This window comes from Lithobates pipiens, unplaced genomic scaffold, assembly GCF_037356315.1.
Source record: "Lithobates pipiens isolate NorthernLeopardFrog02 unplaced genomic scaffold, aLitPip1_a1.2 Scaffold_13, whole genome shotgun sequence".
In the NCBI taxonomy this organism is placed as follows: Eukaryota; Metazoa; Chordata; class Amphibia; order Anura; family Ranidae; genus Lithobates; species Lithobates pipiens.
Window position 1 is genome coordinate 3823948 of NW_027507718.1, and position 19461 is coordinate 3843408.

The following is a 19461-nucleotide window of genomic DNA, read 5'->3' on the forward strand; positions in this document are numbered from 1 at the left end:
GTGTCATTGGTGGTGACTGCCAGCATTCCAGCATTTGGCAGCATTTTAAAAGAATTGGTGTTTGTCAGAAGGTCAAATGCAATCACTGTGGCAGGGAGGTCAGCCGGGGCCAAGACATAGGGCATCTCAGTAATAGTGGCATGAACCAGCACATGCGTGTGCATCACCACGCAGAAAAGTATTATGGCCCCTCCTCCAAACACCAAAAGGGGAACCAATAGTGGCACTGCCACAGCCACCATGAGTGCCATCACCACCAGCCAGTATAAGGCAGAAAATAATGCTGTTACCATTCCGCATCCAATCCATACTAGCTAGGCCACCCTGGAAGATTTTGGTGGCTTTCAGAGTAAGGGTATGTCTCGGGCGCAGGTATGTAAAATAACACGACTGATCGGCCAGCTCATTGCAGTTGGAGGAGCACCTTTCAACATGGAAGAAGGTGAGCCCTTCAAGCAATTTATGCAGGCCGTATGCCAGCTTTATAAAGGTTTAGTATTGGGGTGCTTAATGAGGATGCCCAGCACGCCTTCCTGTCACTGATGGCGCATTGGTGGCAGGCCATGATGTAGTTCAAACATCTGGATCCTCGTCAGCAGTTAACAAACAGGGGCACTGTTCCTTCCTCCTGCACACTGAGGTGCTTGATGAAAAGCACACAGCGCAAAACATTCTGCAAGCCCTGCAGAAAATGTTGGTGCAGTGGTTTGGACAGGCAGACAGCAACTACCGGATTGGCTATGTTGTCACTGATGGAGGCAGCAACATGGTCAAGGCTGTAAGGGATGGCAGCTTTGTGGGTGTGCGCTGCTCAGACCACCTTCTCCCCCAGGTGGTAACTGAGTTTTCGGTTGGTGGAGGCTATTTCTGGCGGTGATGGAAGGCCATCCAAAGTGGTGGACTCTTGTCAGAAGATGGCTGGCCACTTCCATCGGAGTGTGAGGGACAGGCACCTCCTCAGGGTGGAACAGAGGAAGGCAGGCCTTCCAGAACATTGCCTAAAACAGGATGAGGGGACTAGGGGGAATTCAGGATGCTGGAATGCATCCTTGAGCAGCAGAAGGCTCTCCATGCCATGGCCTGTGATAATAACATTGGCATAAAGAGACCTTTAGGCAGGGAGGACTGGGCCATAATTGGGCAGATTGTGGCAGTCCTCAAACCTTTCCTCTCTGTCACAGAACACCTAAGCTGTGAGGATGCCAGCATTGGTCATGTGCTCCCACTCTTCAACCACCCTCAGAGCAAATTGGAGCGGTTCAAGTCAGCTGAGGAACCCTTGCCCGATGGTGGCCCTCAACCTGATGTGTTGGCTCTGCTAAACACATTTCTGATGGAATTGGGCAGGCACACGCAGGAGTTGACCGCCTCTTGCCCAGAACTGATGCTGGCTGCCATGTGTGACCCTCGCATCAAGGGTAAAATGGCTGTGCAGCGCTCTGACAACATGGCGGGACAGACTAATCAACAGGGTGCGTCAGAGGGAAAGGCAGATGGTAAGGCCGCTAGAGATGGGTGAGAAGGAAGAGGAGGAAGAAGATATTGAACACCCCCTCTCCCATGCATCATCTAGTGAAGTGAGCAGGACTCCTGCCAGTGGAGCATCTTCTGTCTTGGTTGAGGCACTTGACACCCTAATGGGAACCTCAAGCATAGTGCGCCCCAAGAAACCCATATCGGCAAAGGAAGTTGTCATGTCCTATTTGTCAGCCCCACCAGTGCACCCCACCACAGATCCAATTTTTTTTGGCAGGAGAAGAGTGAGGAGTGGCCTGCCCTCGCAGATATTGCCAAGAAGCTACTGTCCTGCCCTCCGACAAGTGTCCAAAGTGAGCGGGTGTTTTCTGTGACGGGAAACATCCTGTCACCCCAAAGATCCCAGTTGTCCCCCCAGCTAATGGAGCAGTTAGACTTTTTGAAAATCAATTTGCCAAAGCTGGGGTACCCCTCCCTCCCTCTGAACATTCCTTGAACTGACTGCAGCAGAGATAGCCATTTGGTCTTAGTTTGTCCCTGTCCCTCCCCACAATCACAGTTTAATAAATGCCCAAAAAATATTTACAATCAATTGTTGGCCAATGTGCCAAATTTATACAATAATCCACAAGCAACAAAGATTGTGGTGTTCTCCTTGCTACCCTCACTTTGCAAGGGTACCAAGCATGTACTGGCCATCGGGACTACCGGGAGTTTCCCAGTGGGCCGATGGCTCAGTGGGCCGGTTCCAGCGGCTGCCTAATTTGCCTGTTGTATTGGAGGTCCACGGCGATCTACCTGTCAATCGCCGACAGCTGGCGCCTGATGGGTAGATCAAGATGCATGCAGAGTAGCGCAGGAAGTGAGTGTAATAAGTTCTCTCTCTCTCTCCGCTGCTCCCCGGCGGCCCCTCCTCTCTTCTCGTCTATCCCCATTTGCTTGTGACCTCATCTGGGATGGACGAGAAGAGAGGAGGGGCCACCGGAGAGCAGCGGAGAGAGAACTTATTACACACGCTTCCTGTGCTACTCTGCATGCTGGCTGGTAAACGCTGTGCCCTGATGTTCCCCAATGTGCCCAATGTGCTCAAATATGCCCCGATGTGCCCTAATGTGCCCCAATGTGTGCCAATATGCCCTCCCTTGAGGATAGATCCAGAAGGAATAACCTAAAAATAAGAGGTATCCCTGAGTCAGTACCTGCGACACAGATTCCATACACGTCCCTACAACTGCTCCCTGACCTCTCCAGGCACACTCTACAATGTCGCCGCAACCTAGCCATCATCACTAAAGCCCTGTGAAACCATCACATCATGCACAAGTGGAAATACCCTGCCATACTCTCCATCACTTACAATGGAACTGATACCAATGTATCCACCCTTGAGGAAGGACTGACAGCCCTTCGCCAATGGGGAATTTTATTGGAATCACCTCCAGTTCCCATACAAGTGGATGGATCCACACACATCCAGCCTGATTGGCAGGTGGTGACCCAGAAAAAAAATGACAAGAAGAATGCACACCTGCAAGAACGTTCCTAAACAACTAAATCAGATCTATTGCTAAGTACCCCCCGGCAAAGGCACACATGGAAAAAAAACCTCACTTCTACTGAACAGTACATAAGGTTCAAAAATCCCCCTGTGGATTCTCCTTTTACCCTGACAACCATTCCTTTTCTCTATTTCAGTTCGTTATGTTTTGCTTTACTATTTGTTTTTATGGATCAACAACCGGCATCAGAGACATCTTCAAATTCACTTCCACCTCATCGAACTCGCAAATTACCAACTGCCACTCACATGGAATTCCAGGACATGAAGAGTATGCCAGGATTCTCCATACCATTCGTCCAGGTCATAGTACACTTACGGGACATGGTCGCCTGGGAACAAAGGAAACCCCTCCTCAATTGGCCCATCGCTAACCAACCTAATTGTGAGTACAATCAACACTTGACATCTAATGCACCCCCCAAGTTAATACATGCCAGTTAAAATACTCTCCATTAATGCACACGGCTTAAACCATCCGGCCAAAAGAACATCCCTCTGGAGAGAAGCAGACTCTTCCCAATGTGACATTTTATGTGTCCAAGAGATGCACTTTCACCACACAGGTCCACCCAGATGCTCCCATAGATGCTTCCAATACAATTTTTTCTCCAATATGCCAGCAAAAAAGAGAGGGGATATGGTGGCAATCAAAGACTCAGTTTCCTTCCAAAGCCAATCAGAAACATCAGATCCGGCTGGTCGCTATATCATTATAGTATGTGACATTAACGCCACCCAATATATTCTAGTGACTGTTGATGTTCCCAATAACCAGTATGTGACATTAACGGCACCCGATATATGCCTGTCGAGAACTTGAGGTCCTGGAGGCTTCTCCCAAAGCCAACAGACGATGAAAAACGGGGTCCGTCATCCTGAGAAAGTTCCTGAAATCATCAGGATTATTCTTCTGGATCTCACAAAGAAAAGGCATGTGCGAGAATTGGTCACGCTGGAGTAACCAATTCTTGGTCCATGAACTCCTCCTCGCCCTGTTCATGGACTGGGCTTGGGTCAAAGCTAGAAGCCCAACACCAAGCCCAACACCAAGCCCCCGCACAGCATGAAATCTAAGCCCTTGTACACACGGTTTGAAATTCCGACGGAAAATGTCCGATCGGACCGTGCTGTCGGATAATCCGACTGTGTGTGGGCTCCATCAGACTTTTTCGTCCGGAATGTCCAACAAACAAAGTTTGAGAGCTAGATATAACATTTTCCAACAACATGATCTGTTTGGACTTAGTCTGATCTTTTGTAGAGAATTCTGATCGGACAAAGTTCCACACATGCTCAGATCAAATTAGGAGACCAGAGCTATTGGCTACTAGCCTGAACGTAGTACCGTCGTAACAAACTAACGTCATCACATTCCAAACGATCAGATTTTCCGACAACTTTGTCCTACCGTGTGTATGCAACACCAGTTTTGGACAAAATCCGACAGATTTTGTTGTCGGAATGTTCGACCGTGTGTGTAAGGGCTAAGACAAGCACGTACCAGCAACATGGCTAGAAAACGGTCGGGTGGTCAGAACAAACAGAACTCACTGAAGAACAGCAAGACCTGTGAAGAGAGAGCTGAAAATCAGCAACGAGCGGACAATAATGCACTGAAAAACAGATACAAACCCACAAGAACAAACTGAACAGCAGTATAAATGATCTGAAAAGCGCGAATCGTCTCTCATCAAACTTCTACTAACATGTGATAAACACGAGATTAGCCGAAGGAGCCCAAAGGGTGGTGCACTGGCTACTGAACTTCCTTTTTATAGTCCTGTCGTACATGGTGTACGTCACCGCGTTCTTAATGGTCGGCATTTGGTGTGATTGTGCGTAGGCAAGACAAGTTTGAGTGGAATTCCGTCTGAAAAACCATCATACCTTTTTCCGACGAGAATTCTGATCGTGTGTACACGGCATAACGCGTTTTAAATCTTCAAATGGAAATTCTAAAAAACTGCTTTTCCAAACATTCTTTCTTGCCATTATTAGTAAATTAATTTAGTTTGATAGACCCTAAAATTTCATCCAGACTGCTATTTGAAAGAAATCCCAGACAAATTAAACAGGCTTTATTACAATTTGTACTAGTCTTTCTGAACAAAAGTAACATTCACAGTGTTAGTTTTACTTGGGAACATTTTTCTATCTTGCCCCTTCAAATTTTCTTGTCACTACAATCGAAAACAATTGTCATTTTGACCCTACTAATCATTAGAAAATTGAACGAACGTTATGAAAAAAAATTAAACAAGATTCTACTGGTGTATGACCAGCTTTATTCTAGCTTCAGTAGCAGTAGTACTGTGTTACAGAATGCAGTCACTGTGCAAAAAATTACATGTACTGTACCTCTTTCTGAAAGATCTTGAAGGTATGCCTTCATAAATTCCTTCTCAAACTGTTCTCGGTCTTGATTATTCTCATCTTCAATGCCATTATCTGAAATTTCACATGCTTCAATTGGATTATCTAGAATAGTCACATACCTGAAAGGAAAAATTGTAAAAGTATAAAAAGTTTAAAACAGAAAGGATATGCAATTTAGATTTAGATTGGTATGTTAGAACTGCTTTTAAAATCAACAGGGGGTACTCCAGGCTGACATGCTGCCATTATTTACATCTTTATCACTGTTCTTGTTATCCCTTTTAATAAGTGATCACAACTAATATTGTTTTTGTTCTAGCCCTCATCTAGATACTCTGCCTGTACTAAATGTGTCCTGTGTGGGCAAGCTCCGACATCAAGACCGGTAAGCTCAGTATAGAACAGTCACAGGCTTGATAAATAGACATGAATAACAGTAACATGCAAGATTCACTTCATTGTATGCCCTAAAGCAAGGCCTGATGTTTGAAAGCCAAGTTTTCATTTAATATTGACATTTAAAAAATAAAAAAGATCATATATCCTTAAAAATCCTTCAGTATTATAGACCACTTGTACAGGCGTTGAGCTCATGACAAAGCAGCTCTGAACAACAAGTTAAAAATCAGCCACTGGACAATTCAATCTAAGAAATACAAAAAATGTGCTCAATTTAAAACGTTTACTCATTTTTAACGTCAAAAGGATTTTAATAATGGTTCTCAGCAGACCTGCAGCCTCTTGTCCTACAATCCCATGCTGTGCAGCCTCCAATTCTGAAAACTACAGAGGGGCGGAGGTTTGTGCATGTAACATGTGATAAGTGAAGTGATCCACAGGAATAGGAGTATGGGGTGAGTAAGGACACTTTGCCTGATGGTATTGCTTGCAGGTAATTAGTATAAGGCTCCATTTTTGCTGCCACGTGAATATTCAAGATACTGTAATACTGGGAAAGAGGATAACAGGTAAGGTGCCAGGAGGGCATGAGATACAGAAAGAGATGCTAAGATACAGTGAGTATATAAGTTTGGAATACTCTATTCAAATTAAGCCAGTAATGTAGAAAACAAATGTTTTTAAAGAGGTATTTCATTAGCCAAGCTTTCAAATGGTTTTCGTTTGGGGATATTGAAAATAAAGATATTCTGATGTAAAGTAAAGCCCTATTATACATACCATATACTAAATTAATGTGATAAAATTATAGTAAAGGATGTAAAAAAATCATAGAACGTTACTATGTAATGAAATTCATTTTGCAAAATAAACTAATAATTTCATGGAAAGATACTCCTTTGGTTCAGGAAACAGGAAACAGATTTTCTCTGCTGCAACCAATTAGTAAGGGTGAAGCACACAAATATAATTCATATATATTAATACCATATTATCCTATATAAAAACTCAAAATGTTGTTTTTTTGAAAAAAAAATTTTTTTGTCTGAGACTCTAATCATTACAATGCTGGCACAGTTCAAAATTATAGACAGATTATGTTCCCAGGCTGCTCTTTTCTGTACTTGTAAAACTGTTATTTTCACTATGAGAAAAAAATATCATTGGTGTGACACTAGGGCCCACTGTCGGTGCATTTATTTGAAAAAATAAATTCTGCCAAACTGTCGCAACATTACAACGGTAACATTTTTTTAAAAAAATATCTACCCTTTCCCCCACTTTTGCACATTGTGCCTAGAATTGGGTGGCATTACAATCCTTTTAGTAAGATCCTGGTAATGCAAATTATGCAAAATCCTGCAAGAAGATACTTTTGTCCTCTCAGGGGATTTGGCATACTTAACATTCCCAGAATCTCACCAAAAATATTGTGAAGCCACCCTCTCCAGTGCAGAAGCAGGGTGAAAGTACATGTTCTAATATATTTTTCCACATAATTTTTTTTCAATCCATAATGCTGGAATGGTCCTTAGCCAGTGTCTTACCCTCACAAAGCACTTTCAGCTACTGTAACACCCCATTGGTGAATTTGAAGATCTACATATAGGTATTCACTTTTTTTGTGTGTGAATTGAAGGGCAATTTTTGACTAGTTTATTTTTCTGTATTATCTTGCTCTCTGGGAGCATACTGGTCTGCCCTCTAATTAGACTGTTTAGTAGAGGAGGCATGGCTGTATGAGATGAATGTCATAATTGGCATAAGGATGAATGTGTTCAGTCTCTTTTGTGTTATTTCTGAGTTGCTCTAAGCTGCATTTACATTCACACAGTGACTTGTATGGGAAGGAAAATCAAACAAATACTCATGTACACAAGTACTCAGATGACTTTGCATTGGATCTGCTCTGTTAGTTTGAAGGTAAACCTCTTGCTTGTCTGGAGTGTATCTTTTACTTGATAAGCTAACATCTTAGTGTGGACCATAATTCCGACTAGTCACTCAAGTGGTCATGGACTGGTCTGTTTTGATTAAATATAGACCTTGAAATGAATGCATACTTTGCCCTGGGACCTGCCCTATAGTATGTAGGGCTGACTCAGAGTATAATATTCCTAACAGATCAACAAGCAGATGGGGTTTAGATTACATCTAATTTACCTAGATTGCCCTGTAATTTGGCTGTATTGTACCAGGAAGTGTGTTCAAAAGTAATCATAACTAAAGTTGAATGTTTAAAAAAATTTGACAAAGTCTCAAATAATTCTTTGGAGAGTCCTAAATTGTGTTTTTCTGTCAATTTTTCTATCATAATGAGTCGGGATTGGATGCGTATTAAGTTCCCTAGTCCTGGTGGTTGTGGAAGGAACCGTTTGGACAGAATGATCTTTTTCATGCCCAGGAAGTGTTCCCACCTGGAAGGGACAGAATTAATATCAGCACCCCTGGAGACAACATAGTGGGAAAAAATACTTGATGAAGAGATCTAGAGTTTCCAGTGGTGATATTGATGTAATTGACTGTCAGTTTCCAATGTCTTTTCCATGCGAGCAAGACCAAAACAAGTGCATCAGGTCAGAGTGAGAGGGAACACATTTAGGGCAGAGTGTCAGCCAACCATATCTAAGGTTAATATTAACAACACCAATTTAAAGTGGTCCTCCACCCAGAAGTGGAAGTTCCGCTCATCTGATCCCTCCCCCCTCCAGTGCCACAATCGGCACCTTTCAGGGGGGAGGGGGTGCAGTTACCTGGATAATCCAGGTATCTGCACCCACTTCTGGGACAAGACCGCCGCAGACCACCCCAGATGCCCCAGGACACAGCAGGGACCAGCAGAGACACGCAGCACGACTCGTGCATGCGCAATAGGGAACCTGGCAGTGAAGCCGCAATGCTTCACTTCCTGATTCCCTGACAGAGGATGGCGGCGGGGGCAGCAGAGAGACAAGCGATTGCTCGTCATCTGCCGCCAGTATCGCTGGACCCTGGGACAGGTAAGTATCAATTTATTAAAGTTCAGCAGCTGCAATATTTGTAGCTGCTGGCTTTTAATATTTTTTTTAAAGGTGCAGAACCACTTTAAACTGGTGATATTGGGGGCGTGGCGTCCGCCGACCGTGATGGCCGCAATCTAACAGAGCTCCGCTCGGCTGCAGGGGAATCATAAGCGCATCGCCCGTTCTACTGAAGCAACGACCGCCGCCGCTATTCGCCACACTACCGCCGACACACTGAGCATTAGGGCTATGAGGAAGAAGCACCAAGCGCCGCCGAAAATGTGAAAATTACTGGACTTCTTCCCGGCCGTATCCCACGGACTACAAGAATATGGCGGCGGGAGACAAACTATCAGTCACATACCAGGTGATCTAGTTCCAGCTACACGAGTGAGAACAATGAGAATGGAACGAGAGAGAGAGACACAGCCACCGTACCCGGAATGTCTAATACACAGGACAGCGGTTCCAACTCCAATTCTCCTTGTAGCTCACCTACTACAAGGAGTCCTGTGAAATCCAAGCCCAGACTGGACCCTGAGATATCCATTCAGAGCAACAGATACTCTGCACTGGAAATGGAGGTGAGTGGTGCACATAGCAGCGACTCAGCTGTACAATATCCAGTGGACCAGTTCGCCATGTTTCCAACCACAGGGCAAACGTTATCGGACACTACATTAAAAGACATGCTCATGTCCCTGAGAACATCATTACAATCAGACATGATGTCATGCTTCCAACAATGCAGAGCAGAGATCACTGAACTTGGGGACAGAGTGCATCAAGTGGAAACGAGAATGTGCGATGTCACTGCATTCTTTAATGCACTAGTGGATTCCCACATGTCCCAGCAAGATACCATTTCCAAAATGCAATTGAAATTGGCAGACCTCGAGGATCGTTCCCGCAGAAATAATCTGAAAATACGTGGCATACTGGAAAGCGTGGCAGCACAACATCTCCAATCGTACGTTAGCGACTTTTTTCATGCCGCAGCACCATCACTATCTCCACTGGATCTTAGGATCGACAGGATCCATAGAGTGCCCAAACTATCCTTCCTGCCACAAGAGGTCCCAAGAGATGTGTTACCCAGGGTTTACTTTTTCCAAACCAAGGAGTTAATCCTAGATGTCTTCCGCAAAGCGGATAATCTCCCAGAACAAGCCGCAAATCTACAAGAGCTCCCGGACCTTTCACAGCACACATTGCAATTGCGGCGCAACATGGCGACGTTTACTAAGGCACTGCGAAACCACAAAATCGTATATAAATGGAAATATCCAGCAAAACTCATCGTCTCTTATCAGGGCGCTAATCACCTTGTCAATACGTTGGAAGATGGGTTGCAGCTCCTGAGACAATGGCAAATTATAACATCAGACGCGAACACAGATTTACCTCAGCAACACAAATCTCCACCTGGTAAATTACAACCGGACTGGCAACCCAAAGATCAAAGGCGAGCCAGCTCACGTCGCACCTGAGATCAAGTTATGAGTTCCTACCTACAAGCTTACATTAGGATTCCCCGAATGCTTATGGTACCGTCCACCGTACCTCAGCACCCACCGTTTGGGCAGTTATACTGCCCGGTCCGCTTGGACTTTGTTCGTTTGTTTTGTTGGTTTCTTTTTTCTTTTTTCCTTTTTCTTGTTTTTTAATTCTACAACTCAGTTGTTAGCAAAAGCTCAAGTTACTCCATATGTCTCAAGCTAGGAAAACGAAAACTGCTGCTCACTCGATCGCACAACTTCCTAGCCACCGTTCTTGGCAGACACCTCGGATAATAAATGTCTCAGAGGAATTCTTCTACTTTATCATTGATCCCTGTATAATTCACTATAGGCTTCCTGACTTAGTCAACTTTACAAGTCTATTCTTCCCACAAAAGAAGACAAAGCTTCACCTTTTCCCTAAGCAACGCCGTCATCATGTAACGTATCGTTCAAATGTTTTGAATGACCATTAAGCTTCTATCAATCAACGCAAGAGGCCTCAACCACCCGGCCAAAAGGAGATCTCTTTGGAAGGAGGCTATCCAGCACAAAGTGGACATCCTGGCAGTTCAAGAGACACATTTTCACAATTCAGCCACACCTAAATGTTCCCACCCGAATTTCCTGCATATTTTCTTGTTCTCTACCACAGCTAAGAAGAGGGGGGTAATGCTGGCTGTAAGAGAAACCATGGCGTTCGAACTGAAAGACTCATTCATTGACCCAGATGGTCGCTTCATCATACTGGTCTGTATTATAAACAAGCTTCCTATCACCTTAACGTGTGTATATGCTCCCAACTTGCATCAACTTAAATTTCTTAAGCGGGTTATCAAGCAAATGACAAACATGCGAGTGGGGAGCATATTAATTTGTGGGGATTTCAATATGATTATAGATGGAAACCTAGACACTTCTTCTCGAGTTAAGCGACGTGGCCCGAATTTCCGGGATCTCCTTATCAGAGAAGAACTGTATGACGTTTGGCGTTGTTTAAACGCAAACGATAAATCGTTTACATACTACTCCCCCAGATATAATTCATACTCCAGATTAGACATGTTTCTTGTGGATGAGGTGCTGTTGCAGAGGGTCTCCGACTCCTCTATACATGACATAACGTGGTCAGACCACGCTCCTGTGGTCATACAGATAGAGGGTGGGAGTGCTTATGCTACAGCACGCTTATGGAGATGCAACGATTACTTAATTCAAGACCCAAAATCTCAAAAAGCCATAGCCCAACAGCTAGAAGAGTTTTTTTGTTTTAATACTCCCAATGTCACAAATTCCTTCAACAATTGGAATGCCCACAAGGCATATATCCGCGGTATCCTTATTAAAATGAACTCAAGATTATATAAGACACGTGCAGCTAGGGTCACGGATCTTATTACAGAAATCCGTAAACTGGAGAAGGAAAACCAAACCGCACCCACAGCAGCTCTAGCCTCAAAGTTATCCAATACACGCTTCCAACTCGGGGAATTATTTAGCATACAACACGATCAGTATATGAGCAAGCTCAAATTAAACTACTATGCGAATAATAATAAAGCAGGCAAATTTTTTGCCAACCGACTTAAAGAACGTAGATCCAAAACAGTAATTCCACACTTGTACTACCATGACACCTCTAAAAAAGTAGAAAACCCACAGGAAATTGCAAATGCCTTTGCCGATTATTTTTCGTCACTATACAATTTAAAAGATGACCCCAAAACCACTCAACCATGCAGAACAGATATTGATGGCTTTTTATCTAAATTGAAACTGCCCTCACTCTCGGAAACCCAACTTCAAGCACTAAACGACCCCTTCTCCACGGCAGAATTGGAAAAAGCTGTAAAATCCCTCCCCCTCAACAAAGCCCTGGGGCCAGATGGCCTATCCAATGGATTTTACAAAGCTTTCAATCATATATTATCACCGAACCTTTTATCAGTATTTAACGAGGCCAGGACGACAGGAACCTTTCCATCAGAAATGCTCCAAGCGTATGTGATCACCCTACCAAAACCAGGTAAACCCCCAGATGTTCCAGCTAATTTCCGCCCCATATCTCTATTAAATGGAGACATCAAGCTTTATGCAAAATTGCTAGCTAACAGATTATATGATCTTATACCAGATCTGGTGAAACCAGACCAAACGTGTTTCACCAAAGGTCGTCAGGCATCAGATGCCACCAGACGTCTTCTAAATATAATCCACCAGGCAGAAACTCGGAAAACGCCTTCTCTGCTTCTATCTGTAGATGCAGAGAAGGCGTTTGACAGAGTTCATTGGGGATATATGGAAATTTGGGTTCCAGGGTGAGTCATTATCTGCCATACTGGCCTTATACTCTAGCCCATCAGCACGAGTCTACACGTCAGGACTACTGTCAAAGGAATTCAAGATCACGAATGGGACCCGCCAGGGGTGTCCGTTATCGCCATTTATTTTCAACCTAATGATGGAACCCCTGGCGGAGACCATTCGAACCCACCCTCATATCTCGGGCTTTAAATATCATAAGACCACTCATGTAATCAATCTATTTGCGGATGACGTGATCCTCCTTCTTACTAATCCCACTGTTTCATTACAATTCACACATGATATTCTCAGTCAATTCGGCACCTTGTCATATTATAAAGTTAACTTCAACAAGTCCTTAATATTAGACCTAGGCGTTAACCATCATGCTAGAGAACATTTAAAACAAACCCTCCCATATGTATGGGCAGAGAAAAATATCCCCTATCTGGGCATTCACCTATCGGCAAAAATATCACAAATAGCTGAGACGAATATTAACCACTTGGGATCCGCGCTATTGCAAAATGACGGCAATAGCGCGGACCCACATTTTCGGGACTACGTCTATTGACGTAGTCCCGGTTACGAGCGGCCTGCGCGCCCCCTGAGGGGCGCGCGCGGCGCGCTCTGTGATCGGCGAGTCCGTGAGACTCGCCTGATCACCGATCCGTGTAAGGGGTCGATCCCGACCCCTTATCACGTGATCAGCTGTCAGCCAATGACAGCTGATCATGTGATAAAACGGAGCCGGTAATCGGCTAGTATTCCTCCTCGCGCTGACAGCGCGAGGAGAAAAAAAAAAAAGCCGATCGCCGGCGGCCGTGTTCGGGACATCAGTCCCGATCACGGCCAGCAATTTAAAAGGACACCTGCCCCCTGCCAGTGCCCACCTGCCACCCGCAGTGCCATCCTGAAATAAAGTAAGTGCCCCCCTGTCAGTGCCACCCAGCAGTGCCCATAGTGCCCACAGTGCCACCCAGCAGTGCCCACAGTGCCACCCAGCAGTGCCCACAGTGCCACCCACAGTGCCACCCAGCAGTGCCACCCACAGTGCCACCCAAAATCTGCCTCAGGTGCTGCACCCCAGTGCCGCCCATCAGTGCCCAGCAGTGCCGCCCATCAGTGCCCAGCAGTGCCGCCCATCAGTGCCCAGCAGTGCCACCTATCAGAGCCACCTATCAGTGCCACCTATCAGTGCCCATCAGTCCCATCTATCTGTGGTACCTATCAGTGCCCATCCGTGCCACCCATCCGTGCCACTTATCCGTGCCACCCATCCGTGCCATCTTATCTGTGCCCATCTTTGCCCATCAGTGCCGCCTTATCTGTGCCCATCGGTGCCGCCTTATCTGTGCCTATTAGTGCCGCCTTAACTATGCCTATCAGTGCCCACCAGTGCAGCCTATCAGTGCCCACCAATGCAGCCCATCAGTGCCCACCAATGCAGCCCATCAGTGCCCACCAATGCAGCCTATCAGTGCCGCCTAATCAGCGCACTTCAATGAAGGAGAAAAATGACCCGTTTGCAAAATTTTATAACAAACTATTAAAACATGATTTTTTTTTTTTTTTTTTTGCATCTTTTTTTGTTTGTTTAGCAAAAAATAAAACTCCGAGCTGTAACTAAATACCACCAAAAGAAAGCTCTATTTGTGGGAAAAAAATGATAAAAAATTCATTTGGGTACAGTGTTGTATGGCCGCGCAATTGTCACTCAAAGTGCATCAGCGCTGAAAGCTGAAAATTGGTCTGGGACTGAGGGGGGTTTAAGTGCCCAGTAAGCAAGTGGTTAAACACTTACTTTTAGACATACGGAAAACATTGAACAACATAGCCAAAACCGAACTATCCTGGGCAGGCAGAATAGCATCCTTTAAAATGGTTATCCTTCCTAAAATATTGTATGTATTTAGAACGCTCCCCATCCCATTTAAGGCATCTCACTTTCATGAACTAAATAGATTTCTTAAATTGTTTATTTGGCAAGGGAAAAAAGCCCGCTGTTCCCACAGGATCCTCATACAACACAGAAAGGTGGGATGGGTCTCCCGGATATAAAAGACTATTATTGGGCATCCATCCTAGCTCAAGCTAAACACTGGTTCAATATACATCCCTCCCCTCTATGGGTTAATATAGAAGCAGCTGTTAACAAAATATACCCGTTAAGTCTACTACTGATTGCAGACTCCTGGAAACCGGTAACCTTAATGTCCCTATCCCCGACAACTAAAGTCGCGTTGCTAGCGTGGAGATACTTATTGAGTCAACCAAAAAATGATAACTTATTCACCACTATAAAAACCCCATTGCAAACACTTGGAGTACTACTCCCATACAGCCATATCACCAAATGGTTGGACCAGGGAATAGAATGGGTAGAAGAGCTCCTAGATAAAAACACTCCCTTAGCTTTTTTAAACCTTACAAGACAAATATGAGTTACCTGCTTCACACATCATGTTATATAGACAACTCTCCTCATTCTTGGTCAAAAAACCCTTGCCGAAAATTGAAATAAACGCCCTTGCATGGCGTTTCTATATGATACTCAGGACAAGTGTAAAGGCATATCTCTTATCCACAACTTACTTCAGTCTAAACAAGATTTTTCTAAATACTCAGTGATATTATCATGGGAAAAAGACCTAGGTACAACCTATGAGACAGACCACTGGTGTGAGGTATTCCGATACAACTACAAAGCCACAAGCTGTATTATTCATAGAGAACTAACCCAGAAAATACTAACAAAATGGTACAGAACCCCCGTCCAACACGCCAGAATGTTCCCCACACACTCCATATTATGTTGGAGAAATTGCGGTAACCCTGGGACGATCCTACATATATTCTGGCAATGTAAAAACCTAACCAGTTACTGGAGGAAAATATTCACCGTTCTGATATCACCAGGATATTGCAAGCACCAGACCCAGCACTGGCAATCCTCCACCTAGGAATAAGTAATTACCCTACCCAATTTAGGATTGTGGTTATCCACATTTTAATCACTGCGAAACTAGTCATAGCCAGACACTAGAAAAATACCCTCTCTCCAAACCCCTCAGAAGTAATGGCACAGGTGAATCTTAACTATAACTACGAAAGATTATTAGCAATCAGGAAACCTCTTGCATAACTTTTGACAAAAATTGGAATTGTTGGAAAGAATGGTACGGGCGTTGAAGATATTCCCCTTTCCTTTCCCTTTTATCTCTCCCCCTCCCCCCCACCCTGACACCCTTACAACTATTCCATTTACAACTATACCATCTACAAGAATAGCACTAAAATAAAGAATTCTATCAGATGTTCAGGTAGCCGAGACTTTATTATGATTTGATGTAAAAGCTGTATTCCAGATTGTTTCACTTTCCTTTCCCATGTCGAACCCCCTCCAGCGCAGTGTGATCCCCGATGGGGCGCGGGAGGGGGCCAGATAGGGTCGTACGACGGGATGATCAGCTGGTTTCAGACAATGTTATTATCCATAATAGCTCATAGGAGTTTACCACAACAAGAGTGTCAACTGCCAAGTATTGTATGATGATGATTGTTATACTGCAGTAACTGTTCATAACTGTATTCAGCACTATTGGATTGTATCTGTTAAAATTCCAATAAAAACTATATTGAAAAAAAAAACTGGTGATATTAATGTAATTAAGGCCAAGGGAGTTTCCATCAGAGTGAATAGAAGTATGTGTCTATTGTGCTAGTCAAAAGAGGAGGTTAGACTGAGATGTTTAGATTTAGCTATAATGTTAACAGTAACAAATGTTAAAATCAAGCATGACTGTGGGAATTTTAGAGGACGGAATTTAGAGGAGCCAGGCAGAGAAGTCATTATGCAAACTTGATGCCAGTCTCTGATACCGATAGATCACATCAGTCCGCAAAAACAGGAGATAACAGGAGTTTCAGAGGAGGAGAGGGACATGAAGAGAGGTGAAGGAAGATCTTGAAAGGTGCTTTGTGGGAGTAGAAGCATTCTGACAATACCTCCCTTTCATCCTCTAGGCCATGGAAGAGGGTAGCTGTAGAGGTGGAGTCAGATTTTTGAAGCCAGGTTTCAGTAACAGCAAGTAAGTATAAACCTGAAGTTGGAATCTGACCTCCACCATGGAAAATGTTATAAGACCGTTGATTAAAAAAGATAAAATAAAAATGACTGAAGCCAAAATTATGCATATGCTGTACTTGGTTACAGAATTTGTATTAAATATTATAAATATATAAATTAAATTAGGCATTTGAAAACATTTAAAGACTAATGCCATTAAATTATGAATTGAAATTAATTTATGAAATCAATAAATATGACAAGAAACCCATGCATAAGTCAGAATTTTGCATACATGCATATGTAACACATTCACACACAAGCTGTGAGCTGAGCTGCTCTGTTATAATGTGCCTCATTGTCTTTTGTTTCATTATGTTATTTACAACAGCAAATCTAAGAAAAAGATAATCTGTGTTCTGCCTCATCTGTCACTATGTGATTTGTACGCATACAAGTAACTAGAAGATATTAGGATAAAGCTTCCTGATATACATATAGTAATAGGATACAACATTTTCTATTCTCTTGTAGTCATTATTCTTTTTTGAGCCTTAATATATTGTAAGCCGACACAGATCAGAGTCGGTAGGAAACATTTCATTATTTAGAAACACATTCTTCTTTTAAAACTGGTGTCAATGAAACATGCATTTGTTTCCAGATTGATCAAGTGTCGTAGGGTGGGCAGCTTAAGTACATAAACACAAGATGTTACAGTTCACATTTCAAATGAATCAGGTCCCCATTTCATCCTCTTATGCCGTGTACACACGACCGGACTTTCCGGCAGAATAGGCCAGACGGAATCATTCCATCGGATATTCTGATCGTGTGTGGGATAATCCGATCGTTTTTATTTAAAAAATTCAGACGGACCTAGAAATAGAACATGTTTCAAATCTGTCCGATGGACTCAATTCCTATTGCGAAAACAGTTCGTCTGTATGCTGGTCCGACAAATGCGACGCAAGGGCAGCTATTGGCTACTGGTTATTGAACCTCCTTTTCTAATCCCGTCTTACGTCATCAAGTTCAAAACTAACGGACCTTCGAACGGACTTTAGTGGGCAAGTCTGTTTGTTCAGAAGTCCGTCATAACTCAGTCGAAAGTTCGTCGGGAAGACAAGTCTGGTTTTGTACCCGGCATTAGAGTAGAACTAAAGGCAAAACCTTTTTTTTTCTCATTTTGGATAGAGTAAGGGAGGATAATCACCCCTCTTAGTTTTTTTTTCTTTTTTTTTGCTATCTGTGTGCCATTAGGGAGATTTCCTTGCACGTTCCTGTCCCAAAGCCAGAACAGGTAGTGAGAGAAAATCCCTTCAAAGTGAATCCCTGGTTATCAGAGATTTTACTATGGCCTAAAAATTACCTCTTTACATACTGTATAACAAGTTTCATTAAACAACTCATTTGGCCTTTTCTGATACACTTAGTGCAGTTTCCATAGATATGATTTCTAGCATTTGTTTTTTCTTAGTTTTTTTTCTCGTTGTACGCAGGTTTGGATATTGCATTTATCAATGCATACTCTTTTTTTCCAGTACGCAAATGCTGGAGTTTGACCTTGAATGTTTTTGCTGTTAGTTTAGGCTCCACAATCATTCTCATTCTCAGGTGCTGAGAGGTACATTTCTCAAAAGCCTGACATCTTTTTGTCTTCTGTTAAAGTTCCATAATCACAAGGCTTTTACTAAACATTTTAATATGGTCACAAAACTGGCAAATGTTTTCCTCACTTCATGTGCAGCTTATCCAAACATATACTTTTTAAAAGGAATTTCTTTATTGTCCACTGAGGAACAGAGGACACAATGTACTACACATTGTAGAATTCCCCCAGTGTTTTTGCCAGTGTCCTAGAAGGTTGGATGCTTTATCCGCAACTTTCCTGAGAAATATTTATCTATGTCTTTTATTTAGTGTATATTCATTCTATTCCTCTATCACTGTTCTCAGTACTTGGTAGAGGTTACCTCTCATCAATCAATGTGTTTATTGTAATGCTTGGGCTTGCCTCTATACAGCAGATATATGAATCAGCATCTCCTCAGCATTAACTCTAGCATCTGTACCTGGAACCCAGTGGACCGAAGATATTGAGACTGGCCTGAAATGTGACCTTTGGGCACTAGGCTCTACTTGTGGTGTTTTCCAGACTTTTGTGTACTGTGTTACTTAGCTATAGAATGCTCTTCAGGTCTAGAGCCATAGCAAAACCTCTGGTGTGAGCCAATCTCTGAAGATTCACCAAGTAAACGGGTTATGGAAAGTAGCCATTGAGCATAGAGCTCTGTATTGCAGTACTTTTCAGGCCTTTGCACTCTTTGTTAGTTAGCCACAGAGCACTGCCCAAATTTAAAGCAGTGCCAAAGTTTCTAGCATGAGCCAGTCTCTGAACACTATTTTGATCAGCGAGCGCCTGAAGGAGGAAAACCTAATAGGTGTCCCTTGAGCATTGAAATCTGCACTGGGACATTTTTTCAGTCGCTTGCATACTGTGTCAGTTAGCCACAAATCATTTTTTTTCAGAGGTCTAATGTGACCCCCTTCACTGATCTTCCCTTTGTGAGTGAACCTTTTAATGAGGCATAATTACCTCATGTTATTTTGGCATTGTGCTCTGCTTGTGACACTTTCTAGTCACTTGTGTATTGTCGGTTAGTTACAGATCATTTTTCAGCTTCAAAGCCATGGTAGAGCCACTGGTGTGACTCAAGCTCTGCAGACTCACTCTTTATGGATACTTTCTGTTTGTTGTTAACACATCTCAAT

At 43.3% G+C, this 19461-nt stretch overlaps 1 protein-coding gene across 1 annotated transcript in view; it reads right to left on the minus strand.

Annotated features, from left to right (window-relative positions):
* LRRC2 (leucine rich repeat containing 2) overlaps positions 1 to 19461 on the minus strand; it is a 433585-nt gene that overhangs the window by 42881 nt on the left and 371243 nt on the right. The window contains exon 8 of the mRNA XM_077474787.1: positions 5396 to 5532. Coding sequence (XP_077330913.1) covers positions 5396 to 5532 — 137 coding nt within the window. The remainder of the gene's footprint in view (positions 1 to 5395; positions 5533 to 19461) is intronic.